Source organism: Tursiops truncatus, chromosome 12 (assembly GCF_011762595.2).
Source record: "Tursiops truncatus isolate mTurTru1 chromosome 12, mTurTru1.mat.Y, whole genome shotgun sequence".
NCBI lineage: Eukaryota > Metazoa > Chordata > Mammalia > Artiodactyla > Delphinidae > Tursiops > Tursiops truncatus.
Genome location: NC_047045.1, coordinates 70,330,751 through 70,353,971, shown reverse-complemented (window position 1 = coordinate 70,353,971; position 23,221 = coordinate 70,330,751). Strand labels below are relative to the sequence as shown.

The 23,221-nt window shown below is 35.1% G+C and overlaps 1 protein-coding gene across 7 annotated transcripts in view; it reads left to right on the top strand.

Annotated features, from left to right (window-relative positions):
• The window catches only part of SHPRH (SNF2 histone linker PHD RING helicase), a 90,782-nt gene that overhangs the window by 21,953 nt on the left and 45,608 nt on the right, over positions 1-23,221 (top strand). For 6 of the 7 annotated variants that reach the window (XR_004529281.2, XR_012324901.1, XM_019951812.3 and 3 more), the window contains 12 exons: positions 109-771; positions 2,269-2,520; positions 3,340-3,418; positions 5,299-5,462; positions 5,583-5,839; positions 6,999-7,120; positions 11,569-11,657; positions 13,928-14,020; positions 17,886-17,993; positions 18,960-19,102; positions 22,151-22,324; positions 22,641-22,703. Coding sequence is in view for 5 of the 7 variants with exons in the window: in XM_019951812.3 (XP_019807371.2) it covers positions 109-771; positions 2,269-2,520; positions 3,340-3,418; positions 5,299-5,462; positions 5,583-5,839; positions 6,999-7,120; positions 11,569-11,657; positions 13,928-14,020; positions 17,886-17,993; positions 18,960-19,102; positions 22,151-22,324; positions 22,641-22,703 (2,207 nt within the window). In the remaining 2 variants the exon portion in view is untranslated. The remainder of the gene's footprint in view (positions 1-108; positions 772-2,268; positions 2,521-3,339; positions 3,419-5,298; positions 5,463-5,582; positions 5,840-6,998; positions 7,121-11,568; positions 11,658-13,927; positions 14,021-17,885; positions 17,994-18,959; positions 19,103-22,150; positions 22,325-22,640; positions 22,704-23,221) is intronic. The other variant, XM_019951813.3, reaches the window with a different exon arrangement.

Genomic DNA, 23,221 nt, shown 5'->3' with positions numbered 1-23,221 from the left:
TAACAAAGACTGGCTACTAGATTTTTATGTAAAGCACATGAAGTTGGGCATTTAATTTCAGATATGTCACTCTGTTGAAATAAATTAAATAAATAATATTTTTCATAGGTTGTGGGGAGTCCAAGGAAAATTCAGAAAGAATCCAGAAAACCAGGGAGCAAGGACACAGATTCCGAATACTTGCCATCAAACACCTCTGATGATGATGATGATCCTTACTATTATTACTATAAGGCCAGGAGAAATCGTAGTAAATTGAGGAAAAAGCCTGTTGTTCCATCCACAAAAAAGGAAAAAAGTCAGCTTAACATCAATCTCAACTCACAGGATCACTGTCCAGCTACTGGTGACTCTGCAGTTACTGATGTTACCACATCTGAAAGTACATGTGTCTTTGAAGTCAAGCAAAAACATGCAGCGAAGGACCAAGCTGAATCTCTAAATCCTGTTGGTCATGACATGCCACATTCTAATATCATGGGTCCCTATAATTCCTCCGATTATCACTTTGAGTGCATATGTGGTGAAGTTGACCAGGTAGACCGTAAGCCTCGTGTTCAGTGCCTGAAATGCCACTTGTGGCAGCATGCAAAATGTGTGAATTATGAAGAGAAGAATCTGAAGATTAAACCTTTCTACTGCCCCCACTGCCTTGTTGCGATGGAGCCAGTATCAACAAGAGCAACGCTGATCATCTCCCCTAGTTCCATCTGTCATCAGTGGGTGGATGAAATCAATAGACATGTGAGGTCATCATCTCTTCGGGTCTTGGTAAGGTAGTTTGGACTCTTTAAAGGGATAGGAAAATGTAAATTTTCACTCCATGATTTTTTTTTTTTTTTTTTTTTTTTTGGTATGTGGGCCTCTCACTGTTGTGGCCTCTCCCGTTGCGGAGCGCAGGCTCCGGACGCGCAGGCCCAGCAGCCATGGCTCACGGGCACAGCCGCTCCGCGGCATGTGGGATCCTCCCGGACCAGGGCACGAACCCGTGTCTCCTGCATCAGCAGGCAGACTCTCAACCACTGCGCCACCAGGGAAGCCCCATGATAATTTTTATAATCTTTGTCACTTTGTTTTTTGTCCCCAGAATTAACTTAATGAGATAATAATAATATTAAATCAGAACTTGAAGAGGAAATTGAGAATAAGAAATAGAACCGTAGACTGTTTATTCTTTTCTGACATCAGAAGTTAAAGCACTTTGGATGGAAAGATGAAAGCTTTTGAAAAAAATCTTGATCGTATAAATGAAAAAGTCTTTGTATGAGCGTTTATACTCTGAGAGAAATGCAATTCAAAGGCAGCATTGTGTAATAGTATGAACTTGTATGATCTTTCAACTTTTAGCTCCAGAATCTTCCTCTGAAGCCTCAGTTACCCCATCTGTAAAATAAGGATTTACTCATTCAACAGATATTTATTGAGTACCTATTATGTGCCAGGAATTGTGCTAAGTTCTGAAAGTAGTACCCCCTCACAGACTTTTTGTGAAGATTAAATGATTTGATAAAGTGCTGGCACATAGTAAGTGGTCATTTAATGTTGTTGTTCACTACTGTTAGTTTTCTTTACTCTCTTTGTTCTTCTTTCCACACAAATGTTATGTATGTTTTCTGGATTTCAGCCACTATGATAGGCATGGAGAGTACAGTAATATGTAAAAGACCGTCTTTGCCATTGAGGAGCTCTGTTCTGTAGGGTAGGCAAACCTTGGTTTGAATCTTGACTCTACCAGTTTGGAGCAAGTCACTACATGTTTCTTATGTGTGGGATAGAAATAATAACAACTAACAGGATTGTTTTTGAAAGTAGGAGATAAAACTTTGCATGGTGTCTGAAATATAAAAGGCATTCAGTAAATAATAGCTCTTATTGTTCTACTTTTTCACACCATTGTGCTTTCGTACAAGCTATTCCATCTACCCACCTACCTGTAAGTCCTTTTCCCTTTTTCTCCACCTGTGAGGACTCCTCAATGTACTTCAAGATCTACCGCAAATTTGAATTTCTCTCTGAATTTACCTTCTTAGCCATAGAATTGGTCTTTCCACTGTGAGCCTTCACATTTACTGTTCCATTCACATTACTTATGTTATTAGTCTTACACACTAAAATGCATCTTTCTCTAGACAGGTATAGGATGTATCTTATAGCATGTTTGGTTCTAAACAAATAGAAAGGGCTCAGTAAGTGTATAAATAAATGACTGTTTCAGTATCTTTGATGTGCCTTTCTGCAATAACTATGTCTATGCTGATTATTTCCTAGGTATATCAAGGAGTGAAGAAAGATGGTTTTTTACAGCCTCATTTTTTGGCAGAACAGGATATAGTCATCATTACTTATGATGTCCTTCGTTCAGAACTAAACTATGTAGATATCCCACACAGCAATAGTGAGGATGGGCGTCGCTTAAGGAACCAGAAGCGCTATATGGCCATTCCGAGCCCCCTTGTAGCTGTGGAGTGGTGGAGGATTTGCCTTGACGAAGCTCAGATGGTTGAATGTCCTACTGTAAAAGTGAGAATTTCTGCAGAACCTTCTGAGGGCTGGGGAAGAGAAAAGGGAAAGGGATTGGAGGAAACTGTCCATAGAAAATGTAATAGTTTAAGTGTAGTTAACCCACAGCATTGACATTGGCCAAAAGTTTGCCTTTAAACACTCAACATTTGCTTTTCTCTGTGTATGAACTATATAATCCTTAGGAATTAGTTTGGTAATCTGTGAATCATTGCTCTAAATGCAATGCACATGTATATTTGAATAAGATGGCAGTTTTTGTGTGATGCAGATCAAAGTATTTAGGGACTTTTATAAGCACTTCTGCTATGTGGAAGGCTCGTCATATAGCCTCTGATAACTTTGGCAGTTTTTTGATCAGAGAGACCAAATGGTAATAGAAAAATACTACTTTAGAGGACAGAATTTTTATTCAGACTTTGTTGTATGTCTTTATTCTGTCTTTGGCCAGTCTATAACCTGAATTGAATTTATAAATCATGTCTATTAGCATAGTGGTTCACATCTGGAGAATGGGGTGGTCGAGGGAATGTATCAGTCATTCAGCGGGTATTTTCATTCTACACATACTTGAACTACCTTTCCTCTTTGGAAGGACACATGACAGCCCCCTGCTAATGAGAACCACTGTACTAGAAGATAGCCCGTTGAATATGACATTCAATATTGAGTGTGATAAGTGTTCGATAAGCGCAGATGCATCTGACCTGAAACGTAGCTTGACATGGGCTATTTTCATAAGTAAACATATTCCTGACTTTTGAGTTTTCCCTGTGTCTTTTTTCTTTTCTTTTTTATTTCATATTTCTCTCCCATCAGGCTGCAGAAATGGCTCAGCGCTTAAGTGGGATTAACCGCTGGTGCATCAGTGGCACTCCAGTACAGAGAGGATTGGAGGGTAATGTATGGTTTTCTCACATATTGCATATATTTGAAAAGCTTAATTTTTTTGAACAAGAAGTATTTTATGTTTAACTTTTGCTGAAATCCTTACTTAAGTGATTATATATGTATTTATATTTGACTCCTAATAGTTTCAAACACTTAACCTTTTTAAATGGAATCAAGCGATATTTGTTTGCATATATGAGGATAGATATATGGTGAGTAGTCCCATTGTCCTAATTTGAGCAGTTACTGTGCGTGCTTGAACAGTGTAGACATAGGTCTGAATTGAACTCAAAGTTCCAAATGGTGAGTAGAAAACAGGAAGAACCTGACAAGAAAGAAAGAGGGAAAGAGCCAGAGAGAGAGGAAAAAGGAATTAATTTCACTTGGCCGTGTCTATAAAAATAAGGACCTCCCGCTCACACAGTATAACTCATGCTTCTACATTAATCTCATTCATATAACTTATTTTTTCCATAGAACATAGACTGCATTTTTAAAACTTTTGTTCAAGTTGCAAATATTTAAAACTAAAGGTTTAAGTAAATGTTGTTTTACATAATAAATTTCCTGAAAAGCTGTCATTAAAATGCAATTAATTATAAAATATAAATATTTTTGGAGTCCTGTGGCAAATATTCATCCTCAAAATTTATCATTCTGAAAATTCAAATTTTCATATATTGTTTGTTTCTAGCAGAATAACTTATCATTCTGCTAAAATAAAAATATCAACATCCATCCATTACAGTGATGTGAAAAACAATTTTTTTTGATGATTATTTTTAGGGGGGCAAGAGTTTTTTAGGAAGATTTTAGGTATATATTAAAATACCTGTGTAATTTTAGTAAGTTACATTGCAAAACATATTTATAGAATAATATCAGTCTAATTAAAAGGCCAAATTTAGTGGTCTGCTGTTACATTGGAAACTGCCCAATTATGATATTTAGGTGTTTATAAGGTATCACTCAGCTCAAAGGTTAGCTGAGAAGGTATAGAAAAAAGAAAATGACTATCAAAGTTACTTTTTTCTAATTTTAATATTGAAAAGTATGAGCAATAATTCCTCAGTTCCCTGGGTAGTTAGTTTATTTTGGTTGAATAAGATGTTGGCAGGTGTTTTGAGCACTTGTCACCATTCAACAAATTTTTTATTAATTTTTTTAACACCTTTATTGAGGTATAAATGACATATAATGAAACTGTAAATATTTAAAATGTAAAATTTATAAATTTTTGACATATGTATTTACCTGTGAGTTTATTTCCGCAGCCAACATAATCACCCCCAAAAGTTTTCTCATGCCCAAGTTACCTTAAAAAATAGCCTTTCCCAAATTTCTAGAAATTTAGTTTATCTTTCATCTTTGCTTCCATGATTCGCTGATATCTTTAACACTATGACTCTTGTAATATATCTGTTCTTTTTGTAGTTGTTGCAGTGGGAATGTTAGCCTGACGTGACTTACTATGTTGTATTTGGAAGTAGAAGTCTCATTTGTTTTCTTTTTGTGTTAGACCAGGGTTTCTTCACCTTAGCCCCATTGACGTTTAGGGACAGATAGTTCATTTTTGGGGGGAGCTGTTCTGGGCATTTTGGATACTGAGCTTTTACCCTCTAGATGCTGGTAGCATTCTTGCAATTGTGACACCCACAAATGTCTCCATACACGGCCAAATGTCTCCAGTGGGCAAAATCACACCCCTCCACCTCCACCTCAGTTGAGATCCACTATGCTAGACTGATAGAGATAAATCAGATTTGATGATTTATTAATTAACAACGTTCGTTTTTGCACCATGGTAAAGTCAAAAAATTGTAAGTCAAACCATCGTAAGTTGGGCACCGTCTGTATTCTCAATGTGCTTTTTTTCTTTCTTTTCAGATCTTTTTGGGTTAGTGGTCTTTCTTGGTATTGAACCTTACTGTGTCAAACACTGGTGGGTTCGACTTCTCTATCGCCCTTACTGCAAGAAGAATCCTCAGCTCCTCTACAGCTTTATTGCCAAGATACTGTGGAGGTCTGCAAAGAAAGATGTGATTGACCAAGTCAGTAGGATAAGTTTTTATTGATTAAGGGTATTAGGAAAAAAAAAAAAAGAAGAAAAGCAGAATTTTGGTAGAAAGTTAAATTTCCAGGTGAAATCTTCTTTTTTCTCCTCTGTATAGATCCAGATACCCCCTCAGACAGAAGAAATCCACTGGCTCCACTTTTCTCCAGTGGAAAGACATTTCTATCACCGTCAACATGAAGTGTGCTGCCAGGATGCAGTAGTAAAACTCAGGAAGATTTCTGACTGGGCTTTGAAGCTCAGCAGCCTGGACAGAAGGACTGTCACCTCCATCCTATATCCATTGCTGAGGCTCAGGCAGGCCTGCTGCCACCCACAGGCTGTTCGTGGGGAGTTCTTGCCACTCCAGAAAAGGTTTTATTACCAATTTTCTTATACTCCAATTGATAATACAGTAGTCATAGACAATATTTAAGCAATTAGCTTCCTAGCCCACAGTTTCGTTCAGGGTATTATAACTGAGTTGTCAGCTATTTTTAGCAGTGTGGTGATTTTTCTTTGATATGGAACCCCCTTTGTGATAGAGAATCACATCAAAATTATTTTCACGGTTTTGAACATTTCTTTAAAATTAGAACTGTTGTAGGGTTTTGTTGTTTTTTGTGGGGGGGGGGGTTGTTTTCTGCTGCACCCCAGATATGAAAGGCTTTTGTTCTTTTTGCATTATATTTTTTGGTTCCCACATCGGGGAATTAGATGAATTAGATTACCATTAAATATTTTCTTTATAGTCGTGTTAGCTATATTCTTTGATTATTCCTTTCTAATACATTAAGGTTATTTATGCCCACAATACTCTATTGTCCCAGAAACTTTTTTGTTCATCAGACTGTGACTAAGAACTGGTCTTTTTTTTAGCACTTGATATTAAAAAGATACCCTTTCAGGTGCTGTAAGAAACATAAAGAGGAATTTGACTTTTGTCCTTGCCTTTAAGCAGTTTATGGACAAATAAAGGAGCTGACAAAGATTATAGATCTCTATTATGTAAGGCAAACATGATGTATTTCACAAGAGGTATATATGAGTTGCTGTGGACAATTAGAGTATGACAGTAATTTCTATATAAAGTAGTTAATGTTAGACAGCCTTCTGGTGGAAATGGCATTTGAGCTGATCCTTGGAGAATATTCATTTTCTTTACAGATTAAAAAAAGTCAGGCTCTTAGAGGTTAATTACGTTTAGTGCTAGGATACAGATTCAGTGTTACATTCTCACACCCATACTGTTCCAAGTATATCATGTGTACTTTGTACTTTAGGAAGATTTTCCTACTTCTGGTCTTCATTGACTGAAATGAGAGAAAGTTAAAGAATGATGGGATCAGAAGAATGCTTGCTAGAATAGTAAGAGGTAATCAAGCTAAAAGTGATAATGGTGAAAATGGGGGTAAACAGAAAGATACTGAAGATCACAAAGACTCTGTAAGAGTCTGGTGCCCTTGACCTTATGTAATATAATACTCTAACTTAGGATTCTTTCTAGTCCTGAACAATCTCCCTTTTCTTTTAGCACCATGACAATGGAGGAACTGCTGACATCTCTGCAGAAGAAATGTGGAACTGAATGTGAAGAAGCACATCGGCAGCTAGTTTGTGCCCTCAATGGCTTAGCAGGCATCCACATCATTAAAGGTAGAAGGTGATTGCTTTGTTATCTCTGATTCTTCTAAACACTTAATGAGGAAGATTAGTTATAGTAGAAATCAAAGTTTCCCAAGAAAGACACTTTCACATGGTACTATTCGGAATTTAAATAGGTTCAGCTTAATGAAGAGCAGTTACACAGAACACTTCAAAAACCTTCAAAGTTTACATATGCTTTCACCAAACATTTCCACTTTTAGAAGTTTTTTTAGGGAAATTATGATGTGAACAAAGATTTGGCAATAAATTATGGATTTTAGTCTATAGTAGTGAACAACTGAAACAACCAAAATGCCTAGAAATAGAAGAATGGTTAAAATTTGACACATTCAAGTGAATATTGATTTACAAAGTAATACTGTTTATAAATTCATTCTCCCAACAAATATTAGAATGTCTGCTGTGTGCTGGGTATGATCTAGGTACTAAAAATAATACAGTAAGATAAAGTAGTCTCTGATCTTGTGGGCCTTAAATTCTTAATAGAGGAAGACAAACAGTTAATCAGAGTGAATAGGACAAAAATAAAATTATCTTTATTTGCTGCAATGTGATTGTCTATGTAGGAAAACTACTAGAGCAAATAAATGAGTTTCGCAAGGTTGCATAAGACAAGATGAATATATAAAAATGTATTATATTCCTATATACTGGGAATGAACAATAAGAAATTATAACAATGCCATTCATAGTAGTATCAAAAAAATATGAAATACTTTGACATCAAGTTGGAAAAAATATGTACGGGACCCATACAAAAATCACAGAAACATTGAAAAGTACAAATATTGCTAACAGAAATTAAAGAATACCTAGTTATACCGTGTTCATGGATCAGAAGACTTAATATTATTAAGATACTGATTCATCTCAAATTGATACACAGAGTCAATGCAATCAAAATTTTCCCAAACAAAAATTTTAGCAGGCTGTTTATGGAAGTTGACAAGCTGATTCTAAAATTCACCTAGAATAGTCAAAACAAGTTTGGAAAAGAACAAAATAGTTGGAAGATTTACCTGAATCAACACTTATTTTAAAGCTATAATAATCAAGACAGTATAATACTGGCATAAAGATAGACAAGTAGACCAATGGAACAAAATAGAGTCCAGAACTAGTCCCACTTATTTATGATCAGTTGATTTTTCAACAAAGACGCAAAGGCATTTCAGTGGAGAAAGCTTAGTGTTTTCAGTAAATGGTACTGGAACAATTAGCTATCCATATTCAAAAAGTTCAATTTGGGCTTCCCCGGTGGCGCAGTGGTTGAGAGTCTGCCTGCCGATGCAGGGGACACGGGTTCGTGCCCCAGTCCGGGAAGATCCCACATGCCACGGAGCGGCTGGGCCCGTGAGCCATGGCCGCTGAGCCTGTGCGTCCAGAGCCTGTGCCCCACAACGGGAGAGGCCGCAACAGTGAGAGGCCCGCGTACTGCCAAAAAAAAAAAAAAAAATTCTGAAATGGAGTAATAATGTTACTTGCAGATGGTCACAATAATAAAAATAAATTTCAGATTTCCCATCTTAATTCTAAAACTGCATTCCTCATTTTATTTTATGTTGTTATGACTCAGAAGCTTAAGACAGTAAATGAATTTCTTCACTTGGCCTTTTTTCTAGTCTCCTTATCAGATTTGTTGTCTCTTTTTCCCTGTGGTAAAGTTATGCATAATATGGGAATTGGGGGAAAAGGTTATTCATCTGATCATTTCCAAACACTGTAACAGCAGGATCAGCATGTAGTTGGCTCCTAAATGGCAAAATGCCGTGCTATGGTGTAACAGGAGGTGCATCACTGCTCTTTTCAGATAGTTTCCACTGTATTCCTTCCCACTGTATTTATTTATCTATGGATGGAAACTATTGCTAATTGTTCAGAGAAATTCCTATTAAAAGAAAGTCCATTAATAAATGGTATGTCTATTCATTTAAATGTAATTATGAACTTAATTGTGGAGGATTAACTACTTTTAGTTTCCATGGTTTAACTCATAGTAGTATGTTAAACAATACACATTTTTAAAGGTAACATTACATATTTAACTTACATAATTTAAACTATTCTAATATTAGAGATCAGATAGTAAAGATCTGACTTGTAAAAGAAATCTAAACTTAATATCAAACTCTAAAAGGATTTGTTTATATTGTATGCAAACATATATATATGATATACAATGTATATTCTATGTTCCTCACTGATTATGGTATTAAAAACATGGTATTATTTCAATTTTGTACAATGTATACATGAAATACACACACACACACACACACACACACACACACACATATATGGTATAGAAGTGTTTTAGGTTCAGTTTTCTGAGAAAGAAAACTTTTTTCCTGATCATCACATACATTTTTCATTTCTACAGGTGTTTTTTTGGAGAAAATTAGTTTGGCAATATAGAACCAGTACAATTTGTTTACCTGGAAATGTTAGTGCCATCAAGTGGCAAAGAACCGGTATTTCCATATTTGGCTTAAATTTGTATAGCTTATTGAATATGCATATTTTTATGTCTTCCCCAGAAAACGTCCTTTTTTTTTTTTTTTTTTACTAAGCATTAAAAACATTATAATGACTAGTTCAGTTTCAACTGTTATTATTATAGTCTAGTAATTGTACCTTCTTTAAAAGGTATAATAATTATGAGGGGAAAATCGTTAAATGAATTGTTCTCTATAAATGATAGTATAAATATTAATAGAATCCATATGTCTTTTGAAAAGCTTTAGAAAAGTCTTCAAAACTAAAGAGAGTTCATTGTGTGAAGATAATTATGTTACTCCTACATTGTAATGCAATTTTATTATTGCAAAAATAATCTTCTCCTTTATTAAAGTGAATAGAAATTGGATGACTGTAAAGTACTGTGAAAACGTGCTTTAGAAAGCTTAGATAACTGGTAGAATTAGGTATAAAGCAGTGGTATAAAAGCAAATGTTTTGCACAACAATATGAACGAATATACTTAATGCTACTGAACTGCACTCTTCTAAAAATGGTTGAAATTGTAAGTTTTATTTTATGTGTATTTTACCACAATAAAATTTACATATATAAAATCAACTTAAAGAGAGAGAGAGAACCAACAACAAAATTTACAAAGGTGTATATATGGAAAACTCATTATGGCCATGAACAAATTTATAAAGGTATATATATGGAAAACTCATTATGGCCATGAACAAAGTTCTAAATCCATGATATTAATGAAACTAGTTTAAAGTTAAAAAAAATTAAAATGCAAGTGTATGTGATGATTAGGAAAAAGCCTTTTTTCCTCAGCAAACTAAAACCAGAACATCTCTTTACCTTTTTTTCCCCTTGTATTCCATGATTTTGCCACTGTTAGATTTTTATTTTAATTGTATGTATCAATTAACAATTTTGAGTTTTTCCCCAGGCAGCAAATAACATAGGTTCCATTACTCAAAGCCATTAAAAATGTTTCATCTCTTCTTCAGTGAAGTCTCATCAAACTTTTTCTGAAAGAACCAGGTAATAAATATTTTAGGTTTTGTGAACCGTAAGATCTGTGGCAACTATTCAGCCCTGCTATTGTAATGCAGAAGTAGCCACAGACAGTACATAAATAAGTCAGCATGGCTGACTTCCAATAAACCTTTATTCATGGACCCTGAAATTTAATATCATGTAATTTTCACATGTCACAAGTTATTATTATTAATTTTTTCAGCTATTAAAAATGTAAAAGAAAATTCTTAGCTTGTAGACCCTACAAAAATGCAGTCAGATAAGACCCATGGGCCGTAGTTTGCCAACTTGTGCTTTGATACTTTTTTAATTACTTTATTTGAATAAGGTGCTAACTATGTATAATAGAAAACAGCATAAATCTCAGACTAGTAGTGATAGAAATAGAAAGAATTCCTAAGCTTTTGAAATGTAGTTATTGACTATAAATCATTCTGGCCAAATACCAATAAGAACGATTCCTATCAAGAAGAGTGCATTATTTTTCTGAGAATTATGTGTAGGTTGGCCATAGTATTTTGAATATTTGTCTATAAATACATGTAAGTACCCCAAATTTGTCCTTAATTTCAAACATCCTAATGACTACTGATTGGTAGTCAGTAACTTTAACAAGAAGAAAACCATTTGTTTAAATTAAAAGTTAATTCAGAGTTTGTTTTTCAGTATAATTTTAAAACATTGTGTTTGATTGGTGTTCTAGTCTGTGAAATTAACCAACAACAATGAAAAAGGTGCTGTTACCAGTTTTTTTTACTGGGGCAGTCATATTAATACCACATTAAATTCCTTTTCTTAAAAAATAAATTAGTGAATTGTAATCATTGCTATATTTTTACAGTAGGTGTTTTTAAATTATAGATAACTAGATGACATTGGGAACTAAATACATGATTTTCTTATGCTTTAAATATATTTTGATTATTCAGGTGAGTATGCCTTGGCAGCAGAACTGTACAGAGAAGTGCTGCGTTCATCTGAGGAACACAAGGGAAAGCTCAAAACTGATTCACTGCAAGTAAGTAAAAAGTTTCAAAATATTTGTTTTTTATAAAATAATTTTTCTGAATATTTAAGAGGACAAAGAGTAACAAATGGACTAAGTCATAATCACTGGGGATGAAGCTTGGAAATCATGTTCTTTTAATAAGCACCCAAGGTGATTTGTATATACACGAAAGTTTTAGAGTCACTATTCTGTCTGCTCAGGTCAGTATTGGCCACAAGGCTGACTAGATAAGCCTAAGCTACATTAGAAAAGCAGCTCAAAATATTTGTATTTCAAAGAATGGGGTCAGTTTTATCACTTCACATATTAACATCAACATATTTATTCACATGGTATTCACCAAAAAGAAGAGAAATTGAGTTAAACTCAAAAATGAAACTAAGTGATAATAAAAACTATCCAATGATCTTCTAATTTAATTTTTGGAGGTCTTTTAAGGAGACTTGGATATTTGAATTATAACACTTACTTAAGTGTGAAATATCTTCCTCTTTCTGGTTCAGTCCAGTGGATCATGTAGACAAGGCTGTCTAGCTAAATGGTAAATAAGGATACTTTTTTGAATCTTGGTAAGTTTAGGCTTGAGTCCCAGGTGAGGCTTCTTTTTTTACCATTCAGAATCTAAACCTTGGGACCTACATGTTCACCTGTGCCTGAGCAGGTATTAGGAGGAGTGTATGGGGGGAGAGGGAAGAAGAGAGAAAATTAAATACCAGTCTACTTATATTTTGCATGGGTAAGGATTACAGAAGGTCATGGACCTTTTAGCAAATGTATTTACCACATGCGAGAAGGAGGAAGTACAAAGATACTGTGCTCCTGAATAAAGGAAACAAAAGTAGGACAGGTAGGTCCAGTATGCCTGAGTTCAAGAGTGAAGAGTAAGCTGTCAATCAGCCTGGTTCTTGCTTTTGAGTCACAGTAACCCCAGCTGCTGATAAAGCGTGGTCCACCAAATGTCTTGCTCTATCAAGTCAGATTAGCCACCCTGCTCTGTTGGGCATGTGTAAGGCATGTGTAAGGGAATGGAGAGAGACAAGTATTCCTCCCATTTCAGTCCACCACCTTGTGCAGAAAGCAGCAGAAGTCCTCTTCCACAAGTGCACACAGAGAAGTGGAGCCGAGTTTCTACCATTTTTTCTTTCATGGTATTTATACTTTTGTTTTTGCTATTAAATCTGACAGCGTTGGGCTTCCCTGGTGGCGCAGTGGTTGAGAGTCTGCCTGCCGATGCAGGGGACACGGGTTCGTGCCCGGTACGGGAGGATCCCACATGCCGCGGAGCGGCTGGGCCCATGAGCCATGGCTGCTGAGCCTGCGTGTCCGGAGCCTGTGCTCTGCAACAGGAGAGGCCACAACAGAGCCTGCGTACCGTAAAAAAAAAAAAAAGAAATCTGATAGTGTTACTGATTATGTTATCTATGAAAGCATGATTAAGAGACCTAAGACATTTGAGGTAGTTCTTCAAAGATTAACTCTACAAAGATCTGTACCACAGCCAAACAGAGTAAACCCTTATAGTCTCAAATCACTGACACCAAATCAGACCTTACCAGAAAGTCCCCTTTCCCATCATCCTTTAGTCTTTAGTTGTCTTCTCAAATAAAGACTCAAATTAGATAGAAACTACATTCACTTTATTTTTTCTCATAGCCCTTTACTCCAGAGGGAGCGTCAAACCAGTCGCAGACTCAATACCACAGTGAGATGCCTGGCTTATATTTAATACAGAAATTTAAGATGGCGTTTTCTCCTTTATTCTACACCATCTTCACCTCTAGCTCCTCTGCTTTTCAGCCCTTAAGTTCAACAGATCCAGGTCACAGCCCTGTTTTCTAAAGTATTTCATTATCTTTGTTTTTATCATAATATAATTGCTAGGCTCATCCAGACTCATTTCCCAGGAGAAGAGGAATCTAGTCTGTGCAGTCAACCTTTCTACTTTACTGGACTTACTTGGCATACTCATATTTCCCCATATAGACAAGTGCATGTATAAGAGAAGAAATATACCTATATTACATACTCTGTTAAATACATAGACATGTTTCATGAAACTGTATCTTTTTAATTAGAAATTTATGTCATTATGAGTTAAGATAATTACTATAAAACTGACTCGGAGAAAGTTGGTATTCAAATTGTTTTAAAGGAAAAGAATTCGGTGATTAAATCTTAAATGTGGTGTTAGTGTTCTGTATGCCTTAATAATAGTAGGTTCTCCCCTTAGAGTTCACTGCATTGGCTGTCATAATTGTTGCCTTTTGTGTGTTTTACAGAGACTTCATGCTACCCATAACCTGATGGAATTGTTGATAGCCAAGCACCCAGGGATACCTCCTACCCTGAGAGATGGCAGACTTGAGGAAGAGGTAATTATTATTTTTTCATTCTGTCTATAAAAGAATTTTTTTTCAGACTTCATGCTCCATCTAATTGATATTTCTTAAAATAGTTTCAAGAGTCAGTTAAGTATTTCAGTTAAATGGACGAAAGTGAAGAATTTTCCTTTTTCCTAATGGTAACTTATAAGAATAAAATTTTTCAGTACTTCTGTTACTTGCAAATAACATGATTCTTCTTGTCTTGAAAAGTTGAAAGAGGAACAATTTTTAAATCCTTTTTGTATTAGTCTTCTATGGTTTCTATAACAAAATGCCACAGACTGGCTTAAACAACAGGAATTTTATTTCTCACACTCATGAACTGGAAGAATTAATATTGTTAAAATGTCCACACTACCCAAAACAATATACAGGTTCAATGTAATCCCTATTAAAATTCCAGTGGTATTTTTCACAGAAATAGAATAAACAATCCAAAGATTTGTATGGAACTAGAAAACATCCTGAATAGCCAAAGCAATCTTAAGATTAAGAACAAAGCTGCAGGCATTATGCACCCTGATTTCAAACTATATTGTAAAGTTATAGTAATTAAAACAGTATGGTGTTGACATAAAAGCATACACATAGATCAATGGGACAGAATAGAGAGAGCCCAGAAATAAAGCCACCCATATATGGTCAGTTAGTTTACAAAAAAGGAACCAAGATTAGACAATGGGGAAAGGACAGTCTCTCTTTTTTTAATTGAAGTATAGTTGCTTTATTTTATTAGTTTCAGGTATACAGCATAGTGATTCAGTATTTTTGCAGGTTATACTCCATTATAAGTTATTATATGATAATAGCTATAATTCCCACTGCTATACAATATATCCTTGCTGCTTATCTATTTTATACATAGTAGTTTGTATCTTTTAATTCCATACCCTTAATTTGTCCCTCCCCGCTTCCCTTTCCCCTTCGGTAACAACTATTTTGTTTTCTACGTCTGTGAGTCTGTTTCTATTTTACACATACATTTATTTGTTTTATTTTTTAGATTCCACATATAAGTGATATGATATTTGTCTTTCTCTTTCTGACCTGTTCACTAAGCATAATATTCTGGGTCCATCCATGTTGCTGCAAATGGCAGAATTTCATTTTTTGCTTATGGCTGAATAATATTCCATTGTAAATATATACAACTTCTTTATCCATTCATCTGTTGATGGGCACTTGGGTTGTTTCCATGTCTTGGCTATTGTAAATAGTGCTGCTATGAACATTGGGGTTCATGTATCTTTTTGAACTAGTGTTTTCATTTTTTTTCCAGCTATATACCCAGGACTGGAATTGCTGGGTCATATGGTAGTTTATATTTAGTTTTTTGAGGAACCTCCATACTGTTTTCCTTAGTAGCTGCACCAATTTACATTCCCAACAACAGTATGCAAGGGTTCCCTTTTCTCCACATTATCCCCAACACTTGTTATTTGTAAACTTTTTGATGATAGCCATTCTGACGTGTGTGAGGTGATACCTCATTATTGTTACGATTTGCATTTCTCAAATAATTAGCAGTGTTGAACATCTTTTCATGTGCCTTTTCATAGCCATCTCTCTGTCTTCTTTGGGAAAATGTCTTTTCAGGTATTCTGCCCATTTTTTGATTCAGTTGTTTGTTTTTTTGATATTTAGTTGTATGTGCTATTTATATATTTTAGATACTAACCCCTTATCAGGGGTTTAGATATTAACCCCTTATTAGGTGATTAGAAAATAGGCAGACAGGGACTTCCCTGGTGGTCCAGTGGGTAAGACTCCGCACTCCCAATGCAGGGGGCCTGGGTTCAATCCCTGGTCAGGAAACTAGATCCCGTATGAATGCTGCAACTAAGAAGTCCACATGCCGAAACTAAGAAGTCTGCACACCGCAACTAAGAAGCCCGCGTGCTGCAACTAAGACTAAAAAGGCCACATACCACAACTAAAGATCCCACGTGCTGCAGTGAAGATCCCATATGCTGCAGTGAAGATCCTGCATGCTGCAACTAAAGATCCCACGTGCTGCAGTGAAGATCCCATATGCTGCAGTGAAGATCCTGCATGCTGCAACTAAGACCCAGCACAGTCGAAATAAATAAATACATTTTTAAAAAAGAAAAAAAAAATAGGCAGAGGATGTGAATAGACATTTTTCCAAAGAAGACACACAGATGGCCAACAGGCACATGAAAAAATGCTCAACATCATTAATCATTAGGGAAACGCAAATCAAAACCACAATGAGATATTACTTCATACCTGTTAGAGTGGCTATTATCAAAAAGACAAGATATAAAAAGTGTTGGTGAGGATGAGAGAAAAGGGAACCCTTGTGCACTGTTGATGGGAATATAAATTGCTGCAGCCACTATGGAAAATAGTATGGAGGTTCCTCAAAAATTTTAAAATAGGACTATAATATGACCCAGCAATTCCACTACTGGGTATTTATCCAAAGAAAACAAACAAACAAAAAAACTAACTTGAAAAGATATATGCACCCTGATGTTCATTGAAGCATTATTTACAATAGCCAATATATGAAAACAACCTAAGTGTCCATTGATAAAGAAGATGTTGTATACATATATGATGGAATATTGTTTAGCCATAAAAAGGAATGAAATATTGCCATTTGCGACAACATGGATGTACCTTGAGGGTATTATATGCTAAGCAAAATAAGTCAGACAAAGGCAAATACTGTACGATTTCTCTTATATGAGGAATCCCAAAAAAAAGAAAGAAAGAAAAAGAAAAAAAAACATACTCATAGATACAGAGAACAGACTGGTGGTTGAAAGAGGTAGGGCTTGGGTGTGGGAGAAATGGGTAAACTACTGGGTTTTTTAATTTAAATAAATTGAATAAAATTTATTTTAATTAAAAATAAATGTATTTCTCACAGTTCTGGAGGCTGGCAGTCTAAGATCAAGGTGTCAGCAGTGTTGGTTTCTCCTGAGGACTCTCTCCTTGGCTTGTAGATGGCTGCCTTCTCACTGTGTCTTCATGTGGCCTTTTCTCTGTGTACCTGCATCCCTGGTGTGTCTCTCTTTCCTTTTAAGGACACCAGTCATATAGGATTAGGGCTCCACCCTTATCTCATTTATCTACATTTACTCGTTTAATTACTTTCTTAAAGGCTGTATCTCCAAATATAGTCACATTGGGGGTTAGGACTTCATCATAGATTTTGAGAAACACAATTCAGTCCTAAAACCCAAAGTATTATTTCTAAACTGAAGTAATTCCAAGAAATGATAATAACTGAATCAGACAAGAAATTCTAAAATGTATTCTTGTTTTGCCTTATAGTTTGAAATATTACTGTTCTTTCCCCTCCCATTTTTTAAAATTAAAATATTAGAAACTTGGGGAGCAAATCCTTGGAATTTCTTAAATTATGTGACTGACAGGTAAATGTAAGTCAAGGTGGCTTACAGGTAAAATCTCTTCAATATACGTCTTATGAATTTCTAGCATGGCTTTTTTTTTTTTTTTTTTTTTGCGGTACGCGGGCCTCTCACTGTTGTGGTGTCTCCCGTTGCGGAGCACAGGCTCCAGACGCTCAGGCTCAGCGGCCATGGCTCACGGACCCAGCCGCTCCGCGGCATGTGGGATCTTCCCGGACCGGGGCACGAACCCGTGTCCCCTGCATCAGCAGGCAGACTCTCAACCACTGTGCCACCAGGGAAGCCCTCTAGCGTGGCTTTTATGTTCTCTACACTATACTTGTAGAGTTTAATGCTTAAATTGAGTTAAATAGATTAAATAAATAAAGTACACTGTTCTGGAAACATCATACTAAATTATTTTCTTGACCTGAAGTGAAAGTTTATACTTGTTTCCTGTTTCAACACAGGCCAAACAGCTGCGAGAGCATTATATGAGCAAGTGTAATACAGAGGTTGCTGAAGCACAACAAGCTTTGCTGCCGGTGCAGCAGACTGTGCGTGACCTCCAGAGAAAGGTATGGCCACCAATGTGGCTTTCCTTATGTTTTTCTCCACATAACATTTTGGTTTTTGTTCTGCTCTGGGGAGAAACTTGAACTTTCTTATTCATCTTGGAATTTTTAGCACCTAGTACAGTACCTGAGCCACAATAAAAACTTATTTGCTGTTAGCAGTGTTTATTGATTGGATGAACAGACACATAGATAAATCACCTATTTTGAGGTTATTCTCTTTCATTTCTTTTAAGGTATAATGGGGTTTCCTCTTACCTTCGGTATATAACAAGTTGTCTTTTGAAGAAAGTGAAGACTTCCATAACCTTCTTTTGATCTTAGATGTGCATGTTTCCAAAACCTTTTCTTTTAAGATGTTAGAATATGAGAACCATAAGTATTTTCCTTATGAAATATGTGCCATTTGTTATTTCTAAAATTCCTCTTTTATGAAATCAGTAGCAAAGTTTAAAGAGAAGGCTACACAAAATATTTTTACTCTTTGATTTTAACCAGTTACTCCACATTTTATTCTTCCTAATTAATTATTTAGTATTCAAGCATATAATTTTATTAGTTATCAAAGATTATTCATTGAGTAGAATCTAGTTCAGTTAGTTGAGGATAAGCATTATGACTTTATTATGCTGAGAAAGAAGCCTGTTACCTTTTCAGATATATAGAGTGAATACTGAATTTTTATTTTGTTTTAGGTATTTTTTTAGCACAGCTTTGTTATAAATGTATATAAATAAATTCTCACCCTTTCAGAGTAATCATGAAATAGGTGTTCTATTTAGTTATATATGCAGAAGTTGTACTTATTCATTGTATATACAACATGTATACTTGTCTCCCCACTACTGTGATTCCCTTGAGAGTTGCATTTATTGCTTCCTTTTAATTTTTCACAGAACTCTTTCCAGTGATAGAAACGTTGTGAGTACTAAAAAGACATTAATTGATCAGCTGTTGTCTTGTTTACAGATTTATTCTAATTCTCCTTGGTGGCTGAACGTAATACACAGAGCAATGGAATTTGGTATTGAAGAGGAACTTGTTCAAAGAGTGCGAAATGAAATAACCAGCAACTACAAGCAACAAACTGGCAAGCTTTCTATGTCAGAGAAGTAAGAAAATAGCACAAAACAGAATAGTTATATGAGTAGTCACCCCAAATATTCAGATCATTTGGTATTAAGAGTTACAATTAAAAGTCATAACATATTGTGATTATGAACATCTACATTTTACCTATTGTTGCATATATTTCAGACCAAAATATGAGGTATGCTTTTTTCCTGTATTTTAGTCATTTTTAACTGTTCTCTTTTCAGTGCTTTTTTTTTTTTTCTATTTTTTAATCTGCTTAAAGTATTTTCTTTGTATCTTTGTTGGACAAAGTTGCTTAAAGCCAGCTCTTTAAGCAAAGTTTTGAAACAGACTTTGTTTAGGAGAATTTTTCCCTTGGGGTAAGGCATTCATATTTCCCTATGTCATTCATTCCCTAAGGGCTAAGCTCATAGTGCCACAGTGGCCCAGGTTTTATATTGTAGAGTCTGCTTTGTCTTCCCCATCTTTCTTCTCAGCAACAATCACCATTCTTCAAGATAGATAAGTTGGGTTATTCCTCTTGAAGTAAGAATGGTGAATAATTCTTCCCAGAGAACAAATATACCCTATCAAAAGTACCTTCAGTGGTATAACCCAAAGGAATGTCTGTCTAATGTGGGGAATTTAGGTGTTGCGGCAGAACTGTTGATTCTAGGGAGGGGGACAGAGGAGGATCTTTATGGCTTCTCAGATCATATCTCAGTATAATGTCAGCCTTGGGATTAAAGTTGGTTTTCAGTGAAAAATTCAGTATAAGAATATCTTTGAAATGTTTTAAAGTGTTTTCATGTGCTCTTCTAAAAACTTTTTCAGGTGTCTGCTAACACCCTAAAAAATATGCTACATTTTCTATATGTCATTAACTTGGATGTACCTTAATGTAATCATCTTTTTCACCATTCAGAACGTGATGAGCTTCTCATTTCTGAAGTATATGTAGTATATTATGCTTTTGAGTGCACTCCCTTTTTCCATCTTAAGCCCAAGAATCACTGTTCCAGGATAAGTTGTCATTTATGTCATGAATTCATCTTACCAGTTTTAAAGCTATGTCCTAATAATGTGTTCTGCCAGCACTGTGGCATCAGCTGATAAAGGAAAATATTTTAAAATATCTTTAACTTATTTTTCTTATATCACACAAAAACTGCTTTTTTTTTCCTTAGAAACTACTTTTAAAAGTTGTAAATCCTCATGTTAGAATATATCCCCTATTAAATGTTTTGAGGTCCCAGGTCTGTAAAAGGACCAACAGGAAACATAAAATGTATAATTCATTATGCAAACATGGTTTTAAAAAACATTAGACATAAATAGAAAATAAGAAAACACATTTTTAAAGTTAATTTTTTTTATATTACATGTATTCAGAGATCATCTTAACACTGCTGCTGTGTTTTTTAATGAGACATATCTCAGGCACCAAACTACTTATGTTTGCTTGTTAATGATTCTTGGGGAAGACTATGTAGCTTGGTGATTAAGAGCGCAAGTAGGTTCTCAAGACAGACTGCCTGTGTTCATACCTCAGTGCCACCACTTGTTAGCTCTTTGAACTTGGGAAAGTTGTATAAGCTCTCTCTGCCTTAGTTTCTTCATCTATAAAACCACACAGCATTGTAGTGAGGATTAGTAAATTAATATTTGTAAAGTGCTTACTTAAAATAGTACCTACCATTATGGTGTCTAAGAGTCACCTTCTATTACTATGTTTTCTTCTCTTTCATTTAAAGGACCTGCAAGAGAGAACATGGCAAAGACGTGTTAAGTGCTGATCTGTGATATTTTTCAGCCCTTACTCACATGCTTAGACCTGAGTTAGTGGAGAGAACTTTTCCAAAGCCACTTCTTCCCATTGGTTCAATGTTAATTTTCGAAGAGCAGCTTAAATTTGTAATAAATTACAAATAAAAAACTGTTTTCTTTTTGTGAATAGTATTGATACCTAACCTAATTTTAAGTATCTCTAAGTAAATTTTTTTAGAAATTACTGAGCAGCTATTCTATGCCTATTATATATGTTTTTGAAAAAGGGGTATAATCTAATTCTTACCTTCTAAAAGTTAGCTTAATGAGAAGACAAGAATCGTAAATAATTTGAGAAATGTGAGTATGTATAAAAACTAAACGAAGTACGAAAATGAATAATGTTGTTAATAAACTCCATGAACAGAAAGAAACATAGATTAGTGTTGTGAAATATTGGGAAAGCTTTTTAGGAAGGAATGTGGGCTCTTTTGAACAATTTGGAGAGAATGGCATATGGCATTTTAGGAAGAAGGATATACTCTTAACTTAAAAAGCAAACAAATCTTGTTTTTGTGTTTTAATTTCTTATTATTCTAGGCTTTCATTTTCCTTTCAAAAACCCATACACACACATCCATACATTTTTTTTCTTGACCCATTTCATTTATAGTTTATCAGAATGGTTAAGAGCATTGTGTTTGGGTTTAACTCCTAGCCCGTGGCTGCCACATAATAACTTTGTATCTTTACTTAAATTACTTTAATTCATTAATCTTCATCTATAACATGTGCACAGTTGGGTATCTATTGAGGTTATACAGGAAAAGTGCTTGGCAAAGTGCCTGGCATTTAGTACATGCTTAATAAAAATATATGTGTATATGTATAAGTTCCTTGTAATATAATTCTTGGCTACTTTTCTCCTTTCTTCTCAGCTTTCTGTCTCTACTTTTCATCCTACAAGTCAATCAGTATTACAAAGAAAGAATGTGGCAGTCCTGATCTTTCAAAGACATCAGACACAGAGACATAGATTTTACATACTGTTTTTCAGGTTTTACATATTGTTTTTCGTTTCTGAGGGCAGGCACTATCAGATGTTTTTGTTATCTTTTGTAGTAGACAACCCAATGTTATTATTCTTTGTTTACTAGTAGATACCAATTGAATACACTCCTACTGTAAACTCACTCAGGTTTGACTAAGTAAAATGTTGCAGTTTCTTTAACACTTTGCCAACCACTTCTTGAATTTTTAGGAAATTGACCTACTGTTCTTTTCTTTGCTGTGTGTGTGGTGCTGGTGATGGGAATCAGGTTCCATGACTGCAGAGGTCTTCAGTTCTTACTTACAACACATATGGAAGAGCTAAGTAAGTTCCAGAAGCAAGTAAGAGACGCTGTAAAAAATCTGGAGGGACCTCCATCTCGTCATGTTATTGAGTCTGCAACAATCTGCCACCTCCGGCCAACCAGGCTTCCTCTCAATTGGTAGGTAATAGGAGAAATCATCCAATGAATGGCATCATTCCACTGAGCTAGATTTCTCCTGAGAGAAGCAACACTGGCTCACATAATAAAACATTTTTCACTTGAATTCAGACAGAAGTAGAGATGTATTATTAATCGAACTTTAAAAAAAAAAACCTCTCTAGGACCACATACCTGAGGACCACGTATTTTTTTTTCTAAAATGGCATATTTGTTGTAAAGAAAATGTGAAGTATAAAATACTAAGCCTCTTTTAGAAATTACCTGATTGCAGTTATGTTTGTGAATATTTCTCTGATAATTTCTTCTTTTCCAGCTGTGTCTTTTGTAAGGCTGATGAATTGTTCACAGAGTATGAATCGAAGTTATTTTCTCACACGTAAGTTCTCCGATTGATTATTTCCCATCAGGAAAATGAAACATTTTACAAGACTTGGTATTTTAATTTATACAACTACATTTTCCTCACAATAACATTGCTTATATTTTTTTCTCTTATCCAGCCAGTTTACTAAACTTTAGCATTTGCCCATTTAACATGCTCAGTTTCACCTGTGCTGACGTTTACCCCCAAATGCTCCTGTCGTGTGGTAATATGTGCTTAAGGGACAGTTTATGGGAGTACACAGACTGTGCAGTCCAACAGATATGACCTCAAATCCCTGCTCACTACTATGCACAGATTACTTCTCTAAGCCTCAGGATCCTCATTTGTGAAATGAAGATAATAACACCTCACTGAGTTTTCTTTATGTATATTAAATAAGAAAAGGCATATAATTACTTAGCATAGTGGGTTTTTTTTTGTTTTTTTAATTAACATCTTTATTGTAGTATAATTGCTTTACAATGTTGTGATAGTTTCTGCTGTATAACAAACTGAATCAGCTATATGTA